The 22,190-nt window shown below is 38.1% G+C and overlaps 1 protein-coding gene across 7 annotated transcripts in view; it reads left to right on the forward strand.

Annotated features, from left to right (window-relative positions):
- KCNK2 (potassium two pore domain channel subfamily K member 2) overlaps nucleotides 1–22,190 on the forward strand; it is a 128,776-nt gene that overhangs the window by 103,206 nt on the left and 3,380 nt on the right. For all 7 annotated transcript variants that reach the window (XM_032102989.1, XM_032102991.1, XM_032102990.1 and 4 more), the window contains 2 exons: nucleotides 243–429; nucleotides 8,770–8,909. In XM_032102989.1, coding sequence (XP_031958880.1) covers nucleotides 243–429; nucleotides 8,770–8,909 — 327 coding nt within the window. The remainder of the gene's footprint in view (nucleotides 1–242; nucleotides 430–8,769; nucleotides 8,910–22,190) is intronic.

Genomic DNA, 22,190 nt, shown 5'->3' on the forward strand with positions numbered 1-22,190 from the left:
CTCAGCCATGAGGAGTCCAGACCTGCTCTGCGTTTACTGCTGGCAAATGTTTCCTAGGATAGTCATGTTTGCTTTGAAGCCCATTTCAGAATAAAATCCTGCTTGAATTTTTCTGTTTGTTTGAGAATTATAATGCACTGCTCTCTAAAGCTGTGTAGTGCACGCTGGGGGTGATGGGTGCTGATGTGCACGGTGCAGTTTTATTAACAATGGGTTTCCTGTCTTTCCCCTTCCCTTTCCAGAAATGGAATGTGAGTCAGACAAAGATTCGCATCATTTCAACAATAATATTCATACTGTTTGGCTGCGTGCTGTTTGTTGCTCTTCCTGCAGTTATATTCAAGCACATAGAAGGCTGGAACACACTCGATGCAATCTACTTTGTGGTGATCACTTTAACTACCATTGGATTTGGTGACTATGTTGCAGGTAAGATTTTTTTCATAACTCTTTATCTTATAATGATTGGTACAGTGGTATTTATTCTGCATCTTTTCTTATTTTTGAGACAGATGTATCTCTCTTGTGGTGCCTCTCTCCCAGTTTTATCCTTCATCATTCATGTGATGGGGCCTGTCCTCCTTTTGGTTAATGTGACAGTGTGGAGACAGGAGCTGGAACAGTGAAATTCCTGATGCATGTCTCTACTTACTGTTTTTTCTCTTCTTATACTATTAAAAATTAAGTAGAATATAATTTAGGTAGGGGGTTTGTTTTATTTTTCTTACAAGTTATGAAGTGCAAACACTAATAGAGCATTTTAATCTGAATATATCTTTTCAGCTGGACTTGTTTAAAATACCTCGCCCTGTGAAGTTATATAACATAAGTTTTGTGTGCGTCCCTTGCTTTCAAAATATTCCAGAATTCTCTTTCTGGCATTGAAATATCTGATTTCTGTAGGATCTGCTGCATCCCACTTCTATGATTCTTGGTTGTCAGTACACGTTTGCCCATGTGTTTTTTGTAACGTCAGGAGAAGTTTTAGCACAACCTGTAGCTAACATGTCCAATTTCTATGGTCCCATTAAGCTGAATTATTTTCAAATAACTTTTTTTAGATCAGTATATCAAAGTCTGGGCCAGTTCTGTGTCAACCTTTTTCTTGAAAAGGTGTCAGAAGCATTCATTCACTTCTTAGATTTGAGTAAGTATATGCTGTCTGTGCTGAGAAAGCATGTCAATCTGAGTCAGTGATGTGTAGAGGGTGAGGTTCAGGAATTCAGGGCTTTGTGCTCTGAGCCTGAGATTTGCTTTCCTTGGCCTGGTCTGATGCTTCTGCTGATGCAGCTCCACCTTCTCTCTCATGAAACACCTCTCTCCCACCCCTGAACTCTGAGCAAGCCAGAGGTGGCTGACAAGGACCTTTGTGCTGGTCTGCTCTCAGTGAGCTACTCTGCTGGAGGGAACTGTTTTAACTAGACACTCATATGCTGTGGGCTCCTCCTGTGTCTTGTCTGTACCCATGGCTGTTGTGTGAGTCCAAGTGTGCCAAGCTGAGGCTCTCAGGTTGGGTAACTCCTCTTGTAGATGTGCTGGAAGTTTTGCCTTGATGGCAGTAATGGGGTCTTGTCACTGGCAAAAGCTTTTCAGGTTGGTGAGGTCCAACAAGGACCTCTAAAATATCAGAACTGCTTGACATTTTTGTAAATGATCTGGGTAAAATGGGGGTAAATTTAGTTGTTGTTGACAATACTAAGCTATTCAGGGAGCCTTAATTTTTAGACTGCTTGCAAGGTTGCCAAAGATTCTTGTAAATTACAGAACAGAGCTATAAAATAGCAAATCAAATTTCTTTTGACTTTTACATAGTTATTTGTGATGTGTCCAAATGTCTTTGTGTGTGTCTTGACTTCTGCCTTTCCATTTTCTTTCCCGTATTCTTTTTCTTTTCATTTCATCTTCATAATTTGTGATTCTGGTCAAATAACAACTAGCATGAAATAAAAAATTTATGCTGTTTTCAAGTCAAGAGTCTGGGTGTTTTAGACTTTCATTCCTGAAGGGTACATGTATGCCAGGGAATAAAAATGATAGTGTATAAAGGCCTGGTTATATTTACTGTAAAGCATTATATGAAATGGCCCACTTGGCTCTAACTAGAACACTGAGTACATTCATCATTACTCCCATTATAAATTTCCATAGACTTCTCTATTTGTAGACCATTTGATATCATAATTTTTTTCCTACATCGTCTCCTTTTTAATTTTACCAGGAAACACTTTCTCTTTCTGCAGAATGTCCTTGAATTATATTGTTCTATAGCTGATGGCCTTTTATGGTTCACTTGATAGATGTTCTTTATTTAATTAAAAATCCTGCTGTAAATCCATTATTTCAAAGTATCAGAAGTGCTTTCTAGTTTCTTTGAGCAATATGCATAAGACTTGTATTTGAACTGAAGTATGCTATTGACTTAAAGGAGGAATGGGATTTGTAATTGCAGAGAGAACGCTCGAGAGAACAGGGTTAGATGGCTGCCTCCATCATAACTGGGAGGTTAACATCCCCATGGGACTATATTTTGACAGAGATAAAGTTGATAATATTATCAACTTTGGGTGAACTAAAATACTCTGGTTTTAGCAGGTGACTTGAAGGATTTTTCAAAAACATCCAATTGTTTCTTTTGCAGTACATAATTGGCTGGTTAAATAAAGATTTTGAAAAATAGGTAAGGTATTAATTGGCTGAGTTTGCATTGTGGAAGTTTGCACTCATCGGTGTATTTGTAAGAATGAAATTATGAAGGAAACTGACATTGCAAGTTCTCAATGGAGCTGATAGAATTTGTCCTAAGAGCTAGGCTTCCTTTTTAATTTTGAGGAAGTATGTAGAATTTTTTGCACCCTAACACATTAGTATCTTCTCTTCATGATTTTTTGGTTTGCTTGTTTCTCTTTTAGGTAAGTCATAACTGCAGAGTGGACATTAAGGGCCACTGATATTTTTGTGGTAGGCTTTGTCTGGAGAACTCTTCTTGAAGTTTAGGAAAGCTGGGTGTCACAAACAAGGGAGAAACATGAAGAGTTAAGGCATGTAATGCTGTGTAGGGCTGTAAAAGAGGTGGTCATGATAGAATATTGTGGTTGTAGAGCATGCTGGTCTTGGTTCTGGTTTGCCATGGTGAGAAAAAAGCAGCAAACAGAATGATGCTCCAGTGTCTAGATGCAATGCAGTTGAAAAAAATCCTCTCAGTGGCATTAATTTGTTCATTTTGCTGATTCTTTTCTCCTTAAATAATACTTACAGTGAAAATTGTCTTCTTCCATTTAGCATTATAGCCAAAGCATAATTGGTGGGCAGTGATGCTCTGATTTGCAATTATATCAGAGTGTACTTTCTGCAATAGAAGTCAAATTGATGATTGTTTTAGTGCTTGGAGGCACTTCTGATAATCCATAAACATGTGTCAGTTTTGGCCCATAAAGTTCCCTCAAAACCCCGAAATTCCTATATATCTGAAAATTTTCAAATCTTTTTTTCTGTGAACTGTCATCTCAGAGGAAAAAAAACCCCTAAGTTTACAACCCCTACAAACAAATCCCACGGTTGTGTTAACATATGTGTTGATGTGTAGGGAAATATTTCTGAAATACTTATCATTTTTCACTAACATGAAACTATCTGCTTTCTGGTGCCACTGCAAGTAGGAGCCGAAAAGAAGAACTTTCAGGAGGTACAGGACACTGTGTTACTCAATAGCTGTAGCAAAAGGGAGCCAACAGAAGAACCTGGGATTCAGGAATATAATGGTGTCCTTGGCTGTAGCACAGGCTGTCATATTAGAAATTCTTTTGTTCTCCAGGATTTTTTTTAGAACTTTCTTCTTTTTTGTACTGGAGACCATGTACTCTCTTCCCAGAAACCAGAGGGAGGAAACATTCCCTTTGGTAGTCAGAGTCTAAGTTGTTATTTGGAGCCTGTGGAAGTTTCAGCTGGGGTTTCCATCAGCAAGAGAAGCCTTAAGGCAAACATAAAAGACTGATCACTCCTAGTGTGTGCAAGAAAGGAAAAGATGAAAAGCCCTTATAATGCATGTTCAAGAAAATATATGAATTGTATTTGAAAAACTTGACTTCTTTGTCTTATGAAATGACTTGTTTTCTAATTTTTGGAATGGTTGAATTTTTTTGGAGGGAGAGAAACAATTTTTTTATTTGAAGAAGGATTATTGTAGCTTCTCACAAAAACAAAGAAGAAAAATTGTACTACAGCCTGCACTGCCTTATGAATATCAGGACATAGTCAAACATCCCTTTTCTTGTTTTCAAGAGAAAACATTGACTTTAACATGACAGAAGAAAACCCAATCAAAACTATTAATACCTTGTGAAAGACAAAAAGAAATCTTCTCATGTTGAATGTGCCATGATTTTAGTACAATGAAATATATTTCTGGATACTAAGGTTGGTACTGAGGCACATGAATATGTGTATAATTGACAACATACTGTTCACATGTACAGATAAATTCTTTAACTTGCAGTGCAGTTTGGAAGGCATAGTCAAATATTTCTAATGGCATTTATCTAAGACGATTCAAATCTAAATTAGGTGGCATGTCCATAACTTGACTAAATTAAGTAGAAGGCAAAAATATAAATAGCATATCAGTAGTCTATTTCACAATGGGGCATAATGATGATATAAGATTGTCTCAACCGGTTCAGTGAAACAGATCACAGAATTCTGCAAGTCTTACTTTAAAAATGTATTCCAACTCTTTTGTTACTTTTGTGAGTACGTGGGTTTTTTTGTTTGTTTTTTTTTTTTTTTTTTTTTTTTTGCTTGGCTTATTTTCCATTTTTGAGCCCTGATTTTTAACTTACTGCTTTTTCACTGTTTCATTCTGTAACACACTGATGTATTGCCGGTGTAATACACATACCTGTCTATGCACAGTTGCTTGGTCTGAGACCCAGTTTGTAGTGAGCTGAGGTGTTTTAGTCTCATTTAATGTCACCAAACGGGGGCACTTGACCTGGTGGTCATAGCAGCCCAGTTGATCTGCTGTCACTGTGTGATACCATGCACCAGCAGAGAGAAATTGCTGTCATGCTGAGCCAGGGGTGTGTCCAGCATCCTGGAGGAGAGCTGTGTGCTCTCCCACAGGCTCCATGCCTTTTTTTTTGGCATCTATAGGAGCTCTTTGCCCCCTCAGGACTTGGTGCCCGTAATAGGGGCTCTCTGGTGTGAGCCATGCTTTAAGGTTAAGGTGGAGCACTGTCTTGCTTGGCATCTGTGTAGGACAGCATGTGAGGAGTGTTTTAGATCTGTGCTTTGTATTCTGAAGTAGCTCTCCATTTTCCTCTGAGTGGCATCACGTGGCTCATATGGCCTACTTACATTCCATCTCTGACAGCGCAATATCTTGTCCCCAGCCTTCTGTATTTCCGCATCTCCACATGAGCTAGTCTTTCTCTGTCCCCTTTTTTTTGCAGTCCTCTGAGGTAATTCCTTTCAAATAGGAAGGATTTGAAATATGGCTGAACCTCCATATTTCTTTGGAGTGGGACAAATGACATTTCTGGATTAAGCATGTTCATCAGGTTTGTCACAACAGGGATGGTGGACAGCTACTTGTTATTCTGCAATTAAAACTGGATTATATGATATTTCTATATCAGATTAATTTGTACTGCTGATGAAAAATCAGACATTTCCTTGTTTGCATTGCCAACTTTTGAATAACCCAGAAATTTTTGCTGGTATGGAATTGAGATACTCAATGTTGACAGCACTTTCTATTCTCTCCTTCTAAATTTGAAGTAAAAATGCAAAGCCAACCAACTTAACAGAAATAATTACATGTTTCTATTTTGAGCTGCTTAGCTGTAGGAAAAAAGGGGAAAAGAATGACAACAATGAAGAAAATTATTTACTTTAAAAGTACTTGTTTTACATAAATAAATAAGTAAAAAAGATATATTTGTAATCCTGATCTCTTACCTGAGAACCAGAATCTGTTCTAAAGCACTCCTGAAATATTCTCTAATGCCTTTCTTCACTGAAACAGAGTTCTCAACCTTAGTAAGGAATATGTTTGGGCCATAGGACAACTTACATTTTCCAAAGTGTTGAAAATACCAAATAAAAGTTATTTGGCAGATAAAGAATGGTGGCAACAGCAATGCAATAGCCTTTGATGAAGATGGATAGGAAAACTTTGATTTCTTGTAGACCTCAAGCTACTTTAAATCAAATCATTACCAGAAAACATCTTGGCAATAAACTGTGGCTGCTCTTGCTGTAACAGATTATGGCAGTGAGACTGCTAGATTTCTTCTTCATTGTGGTTTTAACCTATTTTGGGTAGAGGCTAAAGAAAGCTGGGAAAATTTTTGTCCCTCAGCCCACAAAATTGGGTTTGCCAAACAAGCAACAAAATTCAGCTTCTGCCTTCTCAGCATTTTGCTTCCTAGAGGGCTGCATAAACCAATTTGCTTTGCAAAAGAAACATGATGGTGTATCATATTGATATGGTTTTTACCATGTTGCCCATAAAATCATTAGATTATCTCATATACTTCAGTACATTTAGCTTTGCGTACTCATACACAAATGCATTCATACCCATTTAAGTAAATTTGGTAGTTAATGAATTCTTTTAGTTTAAATTCAGTACAGCTGAGTTGTGATCACATTTCTCTATGAAATCCTATTTAATGACATTCCCAGGTAACTGCATTATGGCAGTTTGAGCATGACAGGAGACAGTACAAACATCCTCAGGTATGTCTCTCTCTCCCTGAGATTTGATTAAATTGTGAAATCACCCAAGGAGTCCTTGAAATTCAGAAGCTCAACTGCTAATAAAGGTTTTAGTTGTGAAACCTTACCCTTGAGTATTTCTTTGGATACCTTTTGTCCCTTTAACTTTAGGGAAGCTGAACTCCTTTGGGCATGGCTAGATGGAGCCATCTCCTGGCCAGACAGCATCGAAAACTTGGTTGAACATGAATATGTCCTGACTCCTGCCTTGGTGATTAACTTTGCTGTAAATAAAATGAGTATAAACTGTGAAGGAAGTGCTTCCTGCAGGCTGGCAGAGTTAGGTTCCAGTTTCGGTTTATAAACATAATATGCCAAAAAATTAAAAACCAACCACGTGGATGCGTTCTATGACACTTGTGCATTGTACGAACAGCTGAAGAAGAGGATGAGCCACTGAACGTGGCCCATTACTAGAGCAAAGACATGGTGGTAATTAACCATTTTTTGAATTACAAAAAATTTTGGGTCAATCATCCCTAAAATTCCGTTTTACTAGATTGGCATGAGATGGATGTTGTTAACAAATAATTTGATGTTTTTTCTTGTGCTGTGATAAACTCAGCCCTTTGGTGGCTGGATGTCTTCTGTTCCAAACAGAGCCCTGTCTTCTACCTCTGCTTGGGACTATGAAGGCATCAAATTATATCCACTTGCACAATGTGGATTAATCTCTTGAGTAGTTAAGTAAACCATTGCAGCTCAATGCATTTTTTTTTCTTGATGCAAAGATGTAATTGACATGAGAAAAACAAAATTTCTGTCTGTGAGGGCTTCCATACAAATCTAGTCATCAGTAAAATTCTTTGTTATTTGCATGCAATCTCTCTTTGTTATTTGCATGCAATCTCTGTGATAATACAGCTAAGTAAAAACGTTATTCTCCACGAGAGTCAATATCAGTACTGTAACAAGATGCTTGATATTTTCAGGCCAATTTCCTTTGATTTGTTTTATTATAGGATGCAGATACGTAAAACAAAGTATTATGTACCTGTACAGGCTACTTTAACGTGCCCGAGAATGCTTTACTATGGAGTCTCTTCAACTGTGGGCAGATACACACATAGAAATTCTTGCACCAGCCCAAACTAGAAGTCTGGTTTTACTTGTTGTAACATAGCTGAATTAAAAGTTTAAGGCTTCTGTTTTATTGCATGGCAAGATGTGAAATGTGAGTTATTTGGTGTTGTCAAGAGCTCTGGATGAACATAATTTTTTTTGTGTGGAAATAAGACATCTGTTCTTTATAGCTGTATTACACCTGGAAGCTGTATTACCAACATCTGAAATTTTTCCTTTTTACTTTAACATTGGAAAGAAGTGACTGGTGCTTATGGCAGTAGGATTCAAAAAAGCTGCCTTCAGCTGACTTCTCTTTTATCTACCTTTTTTTTGGGGGGGGAGTATGATCAGTTCAACTTAAGTCCCTGTACTCTGGTTTCCTTCCGCAAAATGGAGACTATAATATTTGCCTACCCACCAGGGGCACCTGTTAATGCAGGTGCTACTCTTTCTTTACTGAGCATAAAGGTTTTATATAAGCATTGAGATGTTTTAAAGTTCTTACAAAACCAGATTTCTCAGGATATGTACACATTGCATACTTTGGAACAATACTTAAACCTCTGGTACAGCATCATTATTTGGAGCATGTGGGAAGTAATTTCATTCAAGCTGTCTTCACTGACCTCTATCTTAAATGATAGTATATCAGAAGTTGAACCAGTTTGTGTTCATTCAGTAACTATTATGAATGGCTAGCAGTCATTGTCTAAAATTTGCATACTCCAGCCATTGCTTCCAAGAGCAAACTAATTTATATAATTTGTTCAAATTCAACAAAGTATTTTGCTAGGAATTTTTTCATGGGTAAAAATACAGAAGTTTTAAGACATTTAACTTCTTTTTTTCTAGGAAAATTACTTTTAAAAACATCTTTGCACCTATAGCTATTAAGTCTGATTTAATTTTAACTGTATTGTTTTTCAGGGGGATCAGATATTGAATACCTAGACTTTTACAAGCCAGTGGTGTGGTTCTGGATCCTTGTCGGGCTTGCTTACTTTGCAGCTGTCCTCAGCATGATTGGAGACTGGCTAAGGGTCATATCAAAAAAGACAAAGGAAGAGGTAAGAATATTTTGAAAGGTGAAGAAAACTCCTTTTTAAAAACTTTGAATAGAAGCCAGATGAACTTATGGCTGCTTTTGCTCTTAGGGTGCATAGGTCAAAGCCCTTTCTGTATGAACTATAATGCTGCAGCTCAAACTGCAGGAAACTACATAGCAGCCCATTCAAACATAGTATTTTATTTTCGCATGTCTGCATAGCAAATTAGATTAAATGTATTATTAAATTAAGTGTATATGAACAGTTGCACTTGATTTATGGGGGAAAAAATCTTAAACTACTGTTCTAGGCAGTAGAAGGTAGGCCTTAATTTTTAAGGCAATACAAGGGATATAGGTATGTAAAGAAAGTACTTATGTAGTTATATTTGAGATACTATGTTTTATAGTGGTAAGAAAATAAATTTTTCATATCATGCAAGATATTGGAATGAATTATTTAAATATCCCTGGGTGTGTATTACCATAATATCTTCCACAGAATTACTTGGTGTTTGTAGTCAGGTATATTGCTTTCAATTGAAATATGTTTCACTTGTAAATGTGTATTTATTATTCCAATGTTGCAACAGTATTTTACCTTAAATTTTGCCATTTAAGAAAATGTCCTGGTTTTGAAAATGTTAGAGGGTAAATAAAATTTCCTTCAATTGTAGTGTGCATAGTTCAGGTTTTACTGGGAGTCAGAGAAATTAATTTTGTTTGAAGCAACATATTATTTCCCTGTAATTTAGCTTGAGTTCCTTTGCACGCATCAGTTGATTTATGATACTCAAACATAAAAGCTCTAATTTGTTTTTGATGGAATGAATATGTTGGCTACTGTGCAGTGGCCTGCTACTTACATTGTTTTAAATTGTTTTCCTAGCTGTAGGGCATGGCATCGATGCCTAGATGTATTCCTGGCAATCCTTGAATTCCCAAAGCCTTTGCTCTGAAGGGTAGCTTACCCCTGTGTGCTTTCACCGACTGCAGCCCCTCAGGGTGCCTGCCACCTCCTGAGCTGGAGCAGGGGCACTGCTGGCAGCAGGCAGGAGGGTGGGAGTTGGGCTCCTGGGCAGGATTAAACCCACTTTGTGAGGAATGTGGGGTAGGAAGCCCTTTTCCATTGCCCTTGCTGGCTCATGGCTCTGTGGTTAGAGACAGCTCTGTGACAGGTCTGCTGTAAGTACACTTTCAGCAGGCAATCCATAACCACTTAGCCCTGAAGCAGAGGGCAATATTTGTTGGAACAGTTTCAGTTTAAGAGTGTCATCTTTTGCCACATGCTGTAAATTTGAAAGGGTATTTATGGCCTCCCTTCCACAGCAAGCTTTACTAGTGCCCTCCACACACAGGGAGCAGCAGGTACCACTGGAGTGTTCCCATTTGCAGGTTCAGCAGCTTGCAGGATTGCAATTCTGTTTTCTAGAAAAGCCCTGAGGGTGCCTTTAACAGGCAGCCTTACACAGCTTACACCAGCTGCAGGGAAACCAGTGCATCAATTCAAGTGCCAGTAACCTGCGTGGCTGTGTTGGGTTATTTTGAACTTCAGAATTAGGTTGGGGCCTCCCATTTTCCCCTCTGCAATAGGAAGAAGCAGGAGAACACTGGCATGGGCTCCCCAGGGAAGTGGTCACAGCACCAAGCCTGCCAGAATTCAAGAAGCATTTGGACAATGCTCTCAGGCACATGTTGGAATTTTTGTGCGGGACCAAGAGTTGGACCTCAGTGATCCTTGCAGGTCCCTTCCAGCTCAGGATATTCTGTGATTCTAAGTGTGGTGTTTCCTCTGGGGAGTCTCCTGCTGTCTAACTGTTCTCAGCTTGGGGCATTTCCTAAACTGTCTTTAGTTTCCCTGGGTTACTTGTGTCTGGATGTTTTGGAAAAAATATGATGTGACTGAGGCACTATGACTTCAGACTATGCAAAAAATGTTCTCAGGCTTCTTTTTGCTGTATTTTCTCAGACACTGTTGACACATTTTAGTTCTTCACACTATTTTCTAGAATTAATTTGATATTTAACCTCAGTTTTCTCATATTCATTTCTGTTATCCAGACAGCATCTTATCCAGAGATCTTAGTATATTGACTATATAGCACACTGAGGTTTCAGTCTTATAATGATGATAATATATTAAGAATATTTGAAATTTGTAGTATCTTGTGTATATTAGTTTATCTTGAAATATATCTATTTCAATACAGACTAACTTTGGAAAATATTTAAAGACACATGAATTGAAGAAACTTAAGAATACCTCTAACACATCAAAAGCATTCCTATTTTTATCAGGGAAAACTGTTTGCCAGGTTATGCAGTGCAGAGCTCCTTTTTCCCAGGCACTGGGAATGTGTAACCTAGTGTATCTTTTCATTCTTTCTCACCTTTATAGCCTAAACAAGCATATTCATTTTGTCTACAGCAAGGAAAACATCATTCTTCAGATATACCCAAATTGTCTTGGCTGAAGCAAATATTGGGAATACTGCTGTATACAAGTCTCATGTGTATTAGGTTAGATTAAAGACAGACATAACATTATTGGTGCAGTTTGTTCAGTTAATAATATCTCTGATGGTCAGAAATCTCCCTCTTTATTTTTTAACCCATTGCTAAGGCATGTGTGTGAATTCATGAGAGAAATAAAAATGCTTTAGCAGTTTAAAATTCTATAGTTTTAACAATGGCAGAGACCAGTTTGAGAATTGAATTATGACATACCTTGTGTGTTAGTTAGAAATTTTTTGGTTTATTTTCTCTCTTCCATCCTAATGAAACTTTGTAGGAAGAAAGTAATACAAATATATTGCATTTTGTTACAAGATTGGCCATAAGCATCTTAAAAATATTCACTTTTTACAGGTCTCATTTTATGATAAAAACTGCTGCTCTTAGCTCATTCTTGCTATCTGCCTGGGGAAATCTGAGTGAAGATGCTGAAAGAGTTTAGTGGAAATGTAGTTATCAAGTCTCTTCTGTGCCAGAAGCCAGATGAGACTGGATTTCTTGTCTTTTTTTCCAGTTAAACCTAAATTTACAGTGGACTGTTCCAGCTTCTATGGATGCAGATTATAGCAGAGGAACCTCTCTGCAGTTCCAATATACATCAGTGCAATGCAAAACCCTAGTTCCACGTATGGGGTTTATTTTTTTAACTGTCTTAGGGAAGTGTTCTGTCAGTCCTGGAGGAAATAGCCTCTTATACCTAAAGGTAGCCTTTGAAGTTGGAAGCAATGTTATATATTAAAACCTATTGAGATACAGAGTCCATGATAAAATCTACAGAACTGTGATTAATAGCACCCTGAATACTGAAGCAGTTTAATGTATTTCCTAGGAAATAGGATGATGAAAACCTTATTTCCTGAAAATTATGGGGATTGTTATGGGAATCAACACATAAATATAAAGAAGATTTTGTATAGGACTTGTATCCTACTTTCCATGAAAAAACAGTAGTCTACCACATTTTAAATACAGGAGGGAGTAGATCATTCAGTAGTGATCAATTGTGCTGGTTTCAGCAGTCTAAGACCAAGCAGCAAAGTGCAGAGAGTGTTACTCGAGTCCAGAATGGAGTCAGAGAGGTTGCAAGTGTTGAAAAGCCCTTCTTTACTTCCCCCCGACAACCAAAACTATGTATCATCGGAAGTAGATTTCTTTTGACAGGCAGCCATAGTCTCTTTTTTTTGCCTTTTCCTATAGTCCAAGGTAAAAACTAGCAATAAACATCAGCATATTTAGGGTATGAAGGGGAGTCCTTCTTATTCCAGGGAGGAAGCATGCTGAAAATGAATATTACCTAAAATCTATAGTTCTATTCATATATATTTTTAATGCAGTTTTATTTTTTCTTAGTAGCAGTTTACATAAGACTTTGAGGCGATAATGCATTTCACTGTTTCAACAAAATAAAACATGTATTTTTTTTCAATATTCTACCAGCAAAGCTTGCCATATCCAAGTAGATCTGAGACAAAAACAATCTGATCAGATATGCACTGATGCACAAAACTTCTGTATTTTGATATTGAAATCCAGATAACCAGTATGTCAGTCAGTTGCTCAGGTGGCTCTTGTCTCCTGAAACACTCTAGAGAATTTTGAATGCATCAAATGGGGAGGGAAGTGAAAGACAAGTAGAGACAGAAGTGGGAGTTTTAGAAGGATAGATCTGGAAGCAGTTCATACAGTAAGATAGATGAAGTGTCAGAAAGTCACTGGAACATGCTGTGTGCTATAATCTTAAGTAGGCGATCTGTCTCTGAAGTTCAGCTTCAGCTGTACTAGCTTGGCTTAAACTCCCTCCTCTTCATTATTCTCTACACTCTGATTACTCAGAGCACTTTTAAAGTCTTCTGATTTTAGTCTCTTTGAAAGGTAAATTTTCAGCAGGATTTTTTTCTTGTCGTATTTTTTTCTTCTGTATGCAGCAGCTCCTGAATTCCAGCGTTTTCAGCAAAAATGCCTACCTAACCAACAACCTTAGGCAAGATTGTTGGGCTATAGATCCTGGAGAAGCCTGTTCTCTTCACTGTATACCATGAGTCCAGGTGACTGACTTATGTTAGACATTAGCTCAGTTTGGACAAGTGATTTTTTTTCATGCTGCATGTCTGTCTTTTGAATTGAACAGCATGGATCCAGATTTACGGACCAAGCCTAATGTTTCATGCGAAATAACATTCACTTCTTGTGGAAATTCAAGAGGCAGTTGCTATATTTGATATTTATAAACAAATTCAACAAATTTGACTCATCTGAGTCATCATTCAGTTTAATCTTCTTGGCACCAGTGACAGAGCTGTCACTCAAGTCTGTCAAAACAGAATTAGACTTGTCATGATGATGCCATGGAGATTATTGCACTCCCCATATTATTTGTTGCCTTTTTATTAGCTTCAGGCTAAAGGTGCTCACCCAGCATAAGGGTCCCAACATAAACAGAACTTAAGCCGATTTCTCATATCCCCTGAAAAGGGACCCTAGATGTAGGCTGTATGTGTGAAAAGATGGAAAAATTAGTGGACTCAAGTGAGAAACAGTTTTGAAGGGTTTTGGTGCTCCAGGCAAACAGATTGTCCTTGGAGGCCGTGTAGTGAGGGTGTATGACCAAAGAGGAGGAAGAAGTTGTTCAGTTGGTAAATGAACTTTTGACCTGGCTCTCCCTGTTTCAAGAAACAAAATTCATTCACTTAGAAATGAAGTTGGTAGACAATAGCTCTTCAGTCTGGTGATCAGAGACTGTTTACAGAGATGTGAGTCATTTGCTGGTCCATTTCGCATTGTTCCAAGTGAGATAGGTCAGCTTCTGCTGAAGAAAACAACCGTTTGGGCTTTTGCTTTTCTTACATCCACTCCAACCAACCCCCCCAACTCCTGGCAAAAGAAAACAGATAAGCAATCCAAATCATAAAAGAAAAACAAGCAAACAAACAACCAAAATAAAAACCCAAAAGACAAGAAAACGTCAACCAACCAAAACCCAAAAAACCAAACCCAGCTGCAGCAGTTTAAAGAATTTTAGATCCACAAGTTTGCTAGATTGGTCAGGCTGGTGTGATGGATGTCTCTTCCTAGAAAGCACTGAATTGCAAATATTTGTGGGACACAAGTATAATGTGAAAGCCATGGCATGCAAAGTAATTTTGCAAGGCAATGATTAATACGGGTAACAATTCTAAGATGTGCTAGCAGGGGATCATTGAGTTTCTGTAGGAAAGTGGTGCTACTGCTGCAGGTGTTGTTAAAAGGTACGTTACCAGAAAACAATCCCTAGATTTGTGGTCTAAACTTCAGAAAGAGTGCAGAGAGCTACAAAAATGACAAGGGAAAAATCTGAAGAGAAGTCTGTCTAGCATTAAGAGGGGTTTTTTTCCTGTACATCCAAGATGTGCAGAAAAGTCTATTTGAGAAGGAACAGTCACATTCAGAAGGTGATTGTTTTCAATAATTTCTATGAGATTGGGAGAAATACAAAATCCTTCTACAGTCAAAGCAACCTCATGTCTCCAGTCAAATTTGACTAGTAACAGGACAATAAACCAACCAAAACAATCCCAAAATATAAGGTGAGAGTACAGTCTCTCTATCACAGCCCTGAGTCTCAGGGACGTATAAAGAGTAGTATTGGTGTAAGGAGGAGATGGAAGTGACTGACCTGGTTCTGAGTGCAGCTTGATCTCTTCCTTTCTATGAGTTTAACTTATGCTGGTGATGTTCTTGAATCTGCCCTAGCAACAGTCTGTAATACTGAGTTTCTATATTGATCAGTTTTTTAAAAGTCTGCTGTGGTAATATGTGCAATAGTGAATAGGAAAGAACATCTTGTTCTGAGAATTCCAGGAAAACTAAACAGCTGATGGCTTTTGACACTTTTTTTTGAGATCTTTCCTCGTAGTTTTGTGTACTTTGTACATGTGATGCTTACTTCACTTCAGGTTCAGTACTCACACAGATAACATCGACACAGTTTTGCTGTGGTTATATTTATATTTGTGTAATGCCTCTTAGCTGGGCATACCAGGCACTTAGAGACTGCTGTTTTATTATTGCATATTGAATACCAGGTCCTGCTGGGGTGCTGATTACAAGACATGTGCTGCCAAGTACACTTCCATGAGGAGCAGCATGGCCCAGGGCACGGGGACACTGTCAGTGTCTCTCATGCCAGGCGCTGTGCCTGGCCCTGCTCTCCCACAGTGCTCAGAGAAGGAGAAAATTACTCCAGTGAAGGCTGCATGCAGCAAGGGAGTGATGGCAAGAGCTATTGAATTTGCAAAAATAAAGCTAGGGCAAGAGACTTATACTTCATAATAAGAGAAATTTTTTAAAGAGAGATCATTTATAACAATGTCATTTCTTGGAGTTAATTACCCATGAAGATTCCCAGAATGTATGTTGTGATGGTCTACATTGAGAAATCTTAATTTTGGAGGTAGGATGTAATTGATCCTTTGTGACAGCAGTAAATATATCTGTGGTTTACTTTATTGTGGGCTGAAAAGATTCCAGATTAAATATCACTGACATCTTCATGATTAACATTCCTGAAAACTTTACCTTTTTTTTTTTTTTTTTTTTTTTTTTTTTTTTTTTTTTTTTTTTTTTTAGGATAATCTCAGTACTTGAATATTGTTAGGAAAAGACTCCAGAACATGTTACTAATGCTGAGTGTATGAATCTGATAAGTGTCTTGAGGATGAGTCCCCAGACAAAGCCAGTTCAGCAGAATGCCCTTGCAAGTAGGTGTGTCGACATTGAGGAAAATGCTTTGTAATTGCAGATAAAGGGGACTGAAGAAGCTATGGAATACTTCCTTTCACAAGGGATTGGTGCAGTTGTAATATTAGTGATGAACAGCCAAAGTGGAGCTATTTCACACAAATATCACTCCAGATACTGACATTAGAAAGTTAAGAAATAAACAGCTCTTGCTGGGCCTTGACCATGTAGTTACTATAATCATTCCTTGCTCATTACCAAGTAAAAATTATAATTCCTTTTTTAAGTTTGTTCTTTTTTAGCATATCTTTATAAGATAAAAAAAGTCCAATGAGTTATAAAACAGTTGTTGTCTCTTTCCTCTGTGAGAAAGTTGAGGCAGTCTTTCAACAGCCTGTGGCTTGGGTTTCATTATGCTTCTAGTATAGTCCTGAAAATGTTTGCTATTCCTGGCTGCAGCCAAGTGGTTGGCTTTGTAGCACAGGCAGAGGATACACACTGTTCTCCTGAATCACCTTAGGCTCAACTGATAGAGCTTTGTGCAAACCTAAGTAGTTTCTTGTGGCTAATACAGGTGCATGTCATTCACTCTCACCAGGATGAAAGAGGGGTTGGATGGCTCTCTGAGGCAGCTGAAACAACTGAATAGAAATTATTTTTAAAGGGAAAATGTCAACATCTTCTTTTTTTAATCTTTATCTTTGGAAGTTAACAACAAAGCAGAGTGTAAGAGAGAGAGATAATCAGGCCCATAACTTGTCTACACTACTGAGACATACACACATGCAGCTCTATGCAAAGAGGTATCCGATGGGCAATATTCAATAATAGTTCTGAGGAAATACCTAACACAGCAGTCTTCATATTTATGGAAAACATAAGGTAAAACAAAATAACTGTGTTCACTGTTAGTATATCTGCTTCTGTTTCATAGGCATGGTTTTTAAATAATATTTTTAGCCTATTTTTATTTTGTTGAATAAAACCATGATAGAGGAAAAGGCCATTTCTCGCATCTGCCATCTGTCACATCTCCACAAAAGATATTCCCACAGCTGCCACCATAGGAGTTCCTCCACAAATAAAATAATCAAAATTTGTGGGCTCTCTGCATTCCCATTGGAGAATGTGGTTTATTTCATCCAAGGCATCAGATGTGTTCATGGAAGTTATGTGGATGAAACCAAACAATCTTTGCCCACCAGAATGAACTTGCGAGCATTGCTTATTACAGGACTGAATAATCCAGTTTCCATCAGGAAAGCATTGTTCCCAAAACATTTCTGACCACCATGGCAACAAAACCACAATTGTCTATGTAATTGAAACCTTTCCCCAGAAGATGACAATTTCACAAAAGAGACCCTTTTCCCCCTGATATTTGTCTGAAAAACAGAGGGATGTGTATACCAGGGAAGTGGAACCAAAATAGGCATCACTTACCGCTTCACGTGCTTCATATGTGCCATTCACTTTGAAATTAAAGTCTGGTACCTTAAAGACCTGGTGAAGAAGAGTTCCCTGCTACAGAACTGAGGTCCTGACAGGATCAAGTAGAAGATGGTGGTTAAACACCTGAGAAAGCTCAGCATAGGTATCTCATTTAGTGCTTGTGGTATTTCTTGCATTTTGTGGCTGTTTACATTTAAGGACAAGTAGAGCACACTCTTCTCTAAACACCTGTCCACAGCTATTTTGTGTATGTACTAATAACACTATGAAAGTAGAAATACTGAAAGCCAGATCACTGGGTTGGGAATTTTAGGTGGACTATAAATGAGATTCCCTTAATATGCAGCAAATGCATGGGTTTCACGAAAAGTTTTTGTGAAACTTATCTTTTTCTCTTCTGCATTCTGGTCTTCTCTAACCTATAGCCAGCTGAGGTAGTGAATAGAAGTTTGTGTCCAGCAGCAACTTGGGTGGGAAAAGGTGCCATATGATTGCCCAGGAAAGTGAGATGGCAGGTAGGAAACCCCCCCTATGCACTCAGGGATAAACCCACCCAGCAGCTGAGTTGTTAAACTCATCACCCCTCTCTGTACCTACATTTTTTTTAAAAAAGAAACTTCAATTTCTGTGAATGCTGGGTGAGTTTCCTGAGAACTAAGACAAAATGTTATGTTCTGTACTCTGCTGCCTGCGTAATTTGACATGTAACGCGCTTTCTAGTTTTGTCTGAGTAGCGTATCATAGAGAGGTTAATTGGATGTGTTATTTTTAAGTAGCAGGATAAAGTACACTGGAGAGGAAAAATGAAGCTATGAAAATTCGGAGAATGCAGTAGGGATAAATGTTTGGCATTATATACTGGGGAACATCCAGACCATTAAGAATATCTGTAAGGAAAGGCACATTTTTTCACCCTAAAATGTAGTAAAATGGATACCTCCAGCTCATCTACTTGTTTTTTAAATTCAATTTTTTGGCTTGCACGACCGTGCTCATCATAAAATGTATGAGCCCTGTATGCCAATGGGAAACAACATAAAGCACAGGTATGACAGAAAAAGCTGCACACATTATTTAGAAATATATGTTTTCATTTTCCTGCATGACATATATATAACGCTATTTTTTTTTTTCTTATTTGCTACTCAGTGGTTTGTCTCCTCCTGAGTATATCATAACTTTTATGTCATATATCTGAGCTCCATCCAAGCAGGATAGATTTCTTCCCACTCTGTAAATACAAGTAGATTAACTGATTATACTGTAATGTTGGGATTTTTCAAGAATCTCCCTGAGACAGAGGAGCAAAACTAAGGCAAAGTTAAGTTAGGCAAGTGCATTTGTCTTGGTTTATTTAAGGATGTCCTTAATTATGCTTTTGTTTGTTTGTTTTCCTGCCAGAGCACAGATGTGGCTTAATTCAAAATACAGATTACTTGTGTATTGCTACATGGCTTGTGTTTTCCAGACTCTTAATAGGAAGAGTGGTCTTCCTGAATGGAGGGAAGTTTTGCTCATATAAGTATTTGGATAATTTTGTGAGTGTCCAGAAAGATTCTCAAACTCTTGACAAGTATAAGGAATTAGAGTAAAGGTAGTGGAGAATGAAGCAGGTGCTTCAGTACGTTCAAATGCTTTTTTAGTTTTAACAGTAGCATCCCCTTGGACATACTTACATGCTGTCTTATGCTGCTGGCCTTTAGCTGAGTGTGGAGTCCAGCTAGACAGAAAGCTAAAACACAGTGGCAGTGAAACTGGATAGGAACTTTTGGTCCTGCTAGAGATATTGACTGAGAGCCAGTTGTGGGACATTATTCATTTAGATGGATTTTGGCAGGAGTAGGAGAAGGAATGATGGCTTAAAGTCCATGGTTTTTTTTCCTAGTTCTGTTAAATTTAGTATATCTGTCTTGAAGTTATACTGGTCGTGGTATATGTGTGCAGCCTGGGAACTGTTTGGTCATTCATTTGGTCATTCAGGAATTTCATGCAGTGTTTTACTGATGTCTGTTTTTCACTACACAAACTCCCCAAAAAACCTAAAAGTGACTTTAACAAGAATGAGTAGAACACTCTTCACAAATGGATCAGAGGCAATTTCTCATTATATCCTACTAGAGCAAATGTGAGATTTCCACCACAGGTAGGCACAGATATATTGGCATAGACATTTGGAGGTGCTACTGGAGATGACCCGTGGTATTTGAGACATCCCCATAGGGCTGTTGGATATGGTGCTGATCATATGGAATATCCTGGCAGTGGTAGCTGGAGGCCAGGGAACCTGTGCTGGGCAAGGAATTGTGCCAATGCTGTTCATTTGTTAGAAAAGTTGTGGGTGTTGTTTTTGGGGTGTTTTTTGGGGGGTTGAGGTTTTTGGGTTTTGGTTTTTTTGGGTGTTTTTTTATTTTTTGGTTTGGTTTTGTGGGGAAGTGTTCTGTGTGGAATATTTACTTGTGTTACTATATACCATAATTCTTGAGAACTTGTTATTGAGACTTGTCTTCCCTAGAATCATGAGGCAGTAGGGTGCTGCTTCCTGCTTCTTAAATACATAATAAAGTTACTAGCTGTTGATGTTCAGTGTAGCTAGGTTGATACTCCTTGTGAAATATGTCTAACACCTTGCAGTCTAATTTGGATTTTGATGTGGAGGAAGTCAATTCAGGAGCTGGGATAGGGACCATGTCCCCATTACTAGTGGCATTTCTCTTCCCTGAAGGTTGAAGTGAGAAGCATCACCAGATTAGTGCTGCTTGTTGTATGGCTGAGTCAGGTGCTATCACTGTGACATGTTTTTCATATTGCTTCTGAAATATTTTGTGACATTTGGCCTTCTGTTAAGTACGTAGTTGTCAATAATTTCTGTGACTAAGAGGCCTTGTCCTCATGTCACACTGCCTCCATCTATGACAGCTGTAGAATCTACAGAGCTGTGTTGTAATGAGACAACAGAGCTGGAGGAAAGTAAATAGTTGTCACAGTAGGTAGATATGCAAAGAATTTCATTTTCTTGAGCAGCACAGGCAAGTGGCAATTCAGCGGCTTTGCATAAGACATTTTTTTGGTTGTCAGAACCCAGATGAAGAGGAGCTGTAATGCAGTGTGATAAAGTGTCATAACCTAAGGACAGAAAGAACCTGAACATACACAGATATGTCCCTATGGATCAAGGAGGGATCAAATTATATAAGCAAATTACTAATGTACACTGGTAGTTAAAACTGCACATTTCTTTTCTTATAACCTGTTGTGCTTGAGTCTGGAAGTGCCACGGAACTAAGAGCTTTATTTAGAAGAGGTAACATTTTTGAATGTGCTTCAGTTCATATGAAAAGTAGGGGCTGAGAGCAGTGATTTGGGGCATGTATATAGTACAAAGAGCACTGAACTCTTGGTTTCTAATGTGTGCCCATTCCCTCTGTTTTCCTACTAACGCGTGTTGATTCTACTTAGTCATAGTATTACTAACAGCATGTTGTAATTTGTACTTTTTCCTACATTTTTAATATAAACCAACATTACAACTTTGGTGTATGGGCAGGTAGAATTGTGTCCACTGTGCTAATGTTCCACACCACCTTAATTAGAGTGAGCTTATCTCCAAAGGCACATTTATTGATGCTCGTCAGCTGGCTGCACAAACTTGCTTTCCCAAAGAAATGTGATTAGAATTCAGTCATCAGATACCCCAAGAGCTACAATTTCAAGATTCTCCTGAATAACTTGCATGCCCAAGAGCAGCTTGCCCTGTGTGAGACAGGACCATCACCGGGAACATTTTGAGCCTATCCTAGAGGTTACAGAGACTTGCTTTCTTCAGAAGCAAGTCCAGTTGATTTTCTTTCCTGGATAACATGAAATCACGTGGGAACTGAAAAAAAAAAAAAAAAAAAAAAAAAAATTACAGGGAGACAGTTCAATTGTGCTGAGACACAATTTAAAAGCCTGACAGCATCTCTTGTATGTGACCATATGCAATGCCAGAGATGTGTGCCTGAGCAAAATACCTGGTCTGTTAAATGCTTACAAAGAGGGGTACATATAAATATATGCAGTAAAATAGAAACCTGTGTGCTGGCTCTTTATTCCCCCAGACAGAACCATTCTCCAGAACCTGAGCAGCCTGTCTTTAGTAAGGCATAGGAAAAAGAGAAAATTGCTCCAGGGTTGCACTGATACTATTTATCATATTTTTATTACTTGTTTACTACAAGTAAAAATATTGGAGCAGCTGAGATGTTTCAGCATTGCAGATTTCATTATGTTCAGATCTGAAGTGCAGTGTATCTGATCCTAGCTGCACAAATTAAATACTAGTAATCATTCAGCTAGGTGAGTCTTCTGTGTATTGCAGATAATTACCCTTGTTTTAGAAAATACATATTTGTCCACATTTATCATCTTCACTGAAGTGGAGATGAATGTAATAAAATGACCCTTGAGTAAAGAGACCTTTTTATTTTGTTTCTGGAGGGGGAAAGTTTTCCTGAAACCCTGTCACTCCTGGATGAGCTGATTAATTTTTACCTTCATTATATTCCTGTTTTCCAGTGCACTGCAAAGCATGAATAAGCTCGTGGCTTTTTCTCTGATGGTTTGCTCCCTGTATTTTTCTGTG

Source organism: Corvus moneduloides, chromosome 3 (assembly GCF_009650955.1).
Source record: "Corvus moneduloides isolate bCorMon1 chromosome 3, bCorMon1.pri, whole genome shotgun sequence".
Taxonomy (NCBI): domain Eukaryota; kingdom Metazoa; phylum Chordata; class Aves; order Passeriformes; family Corvidae; genus Corvus; species Corvus moneduloides.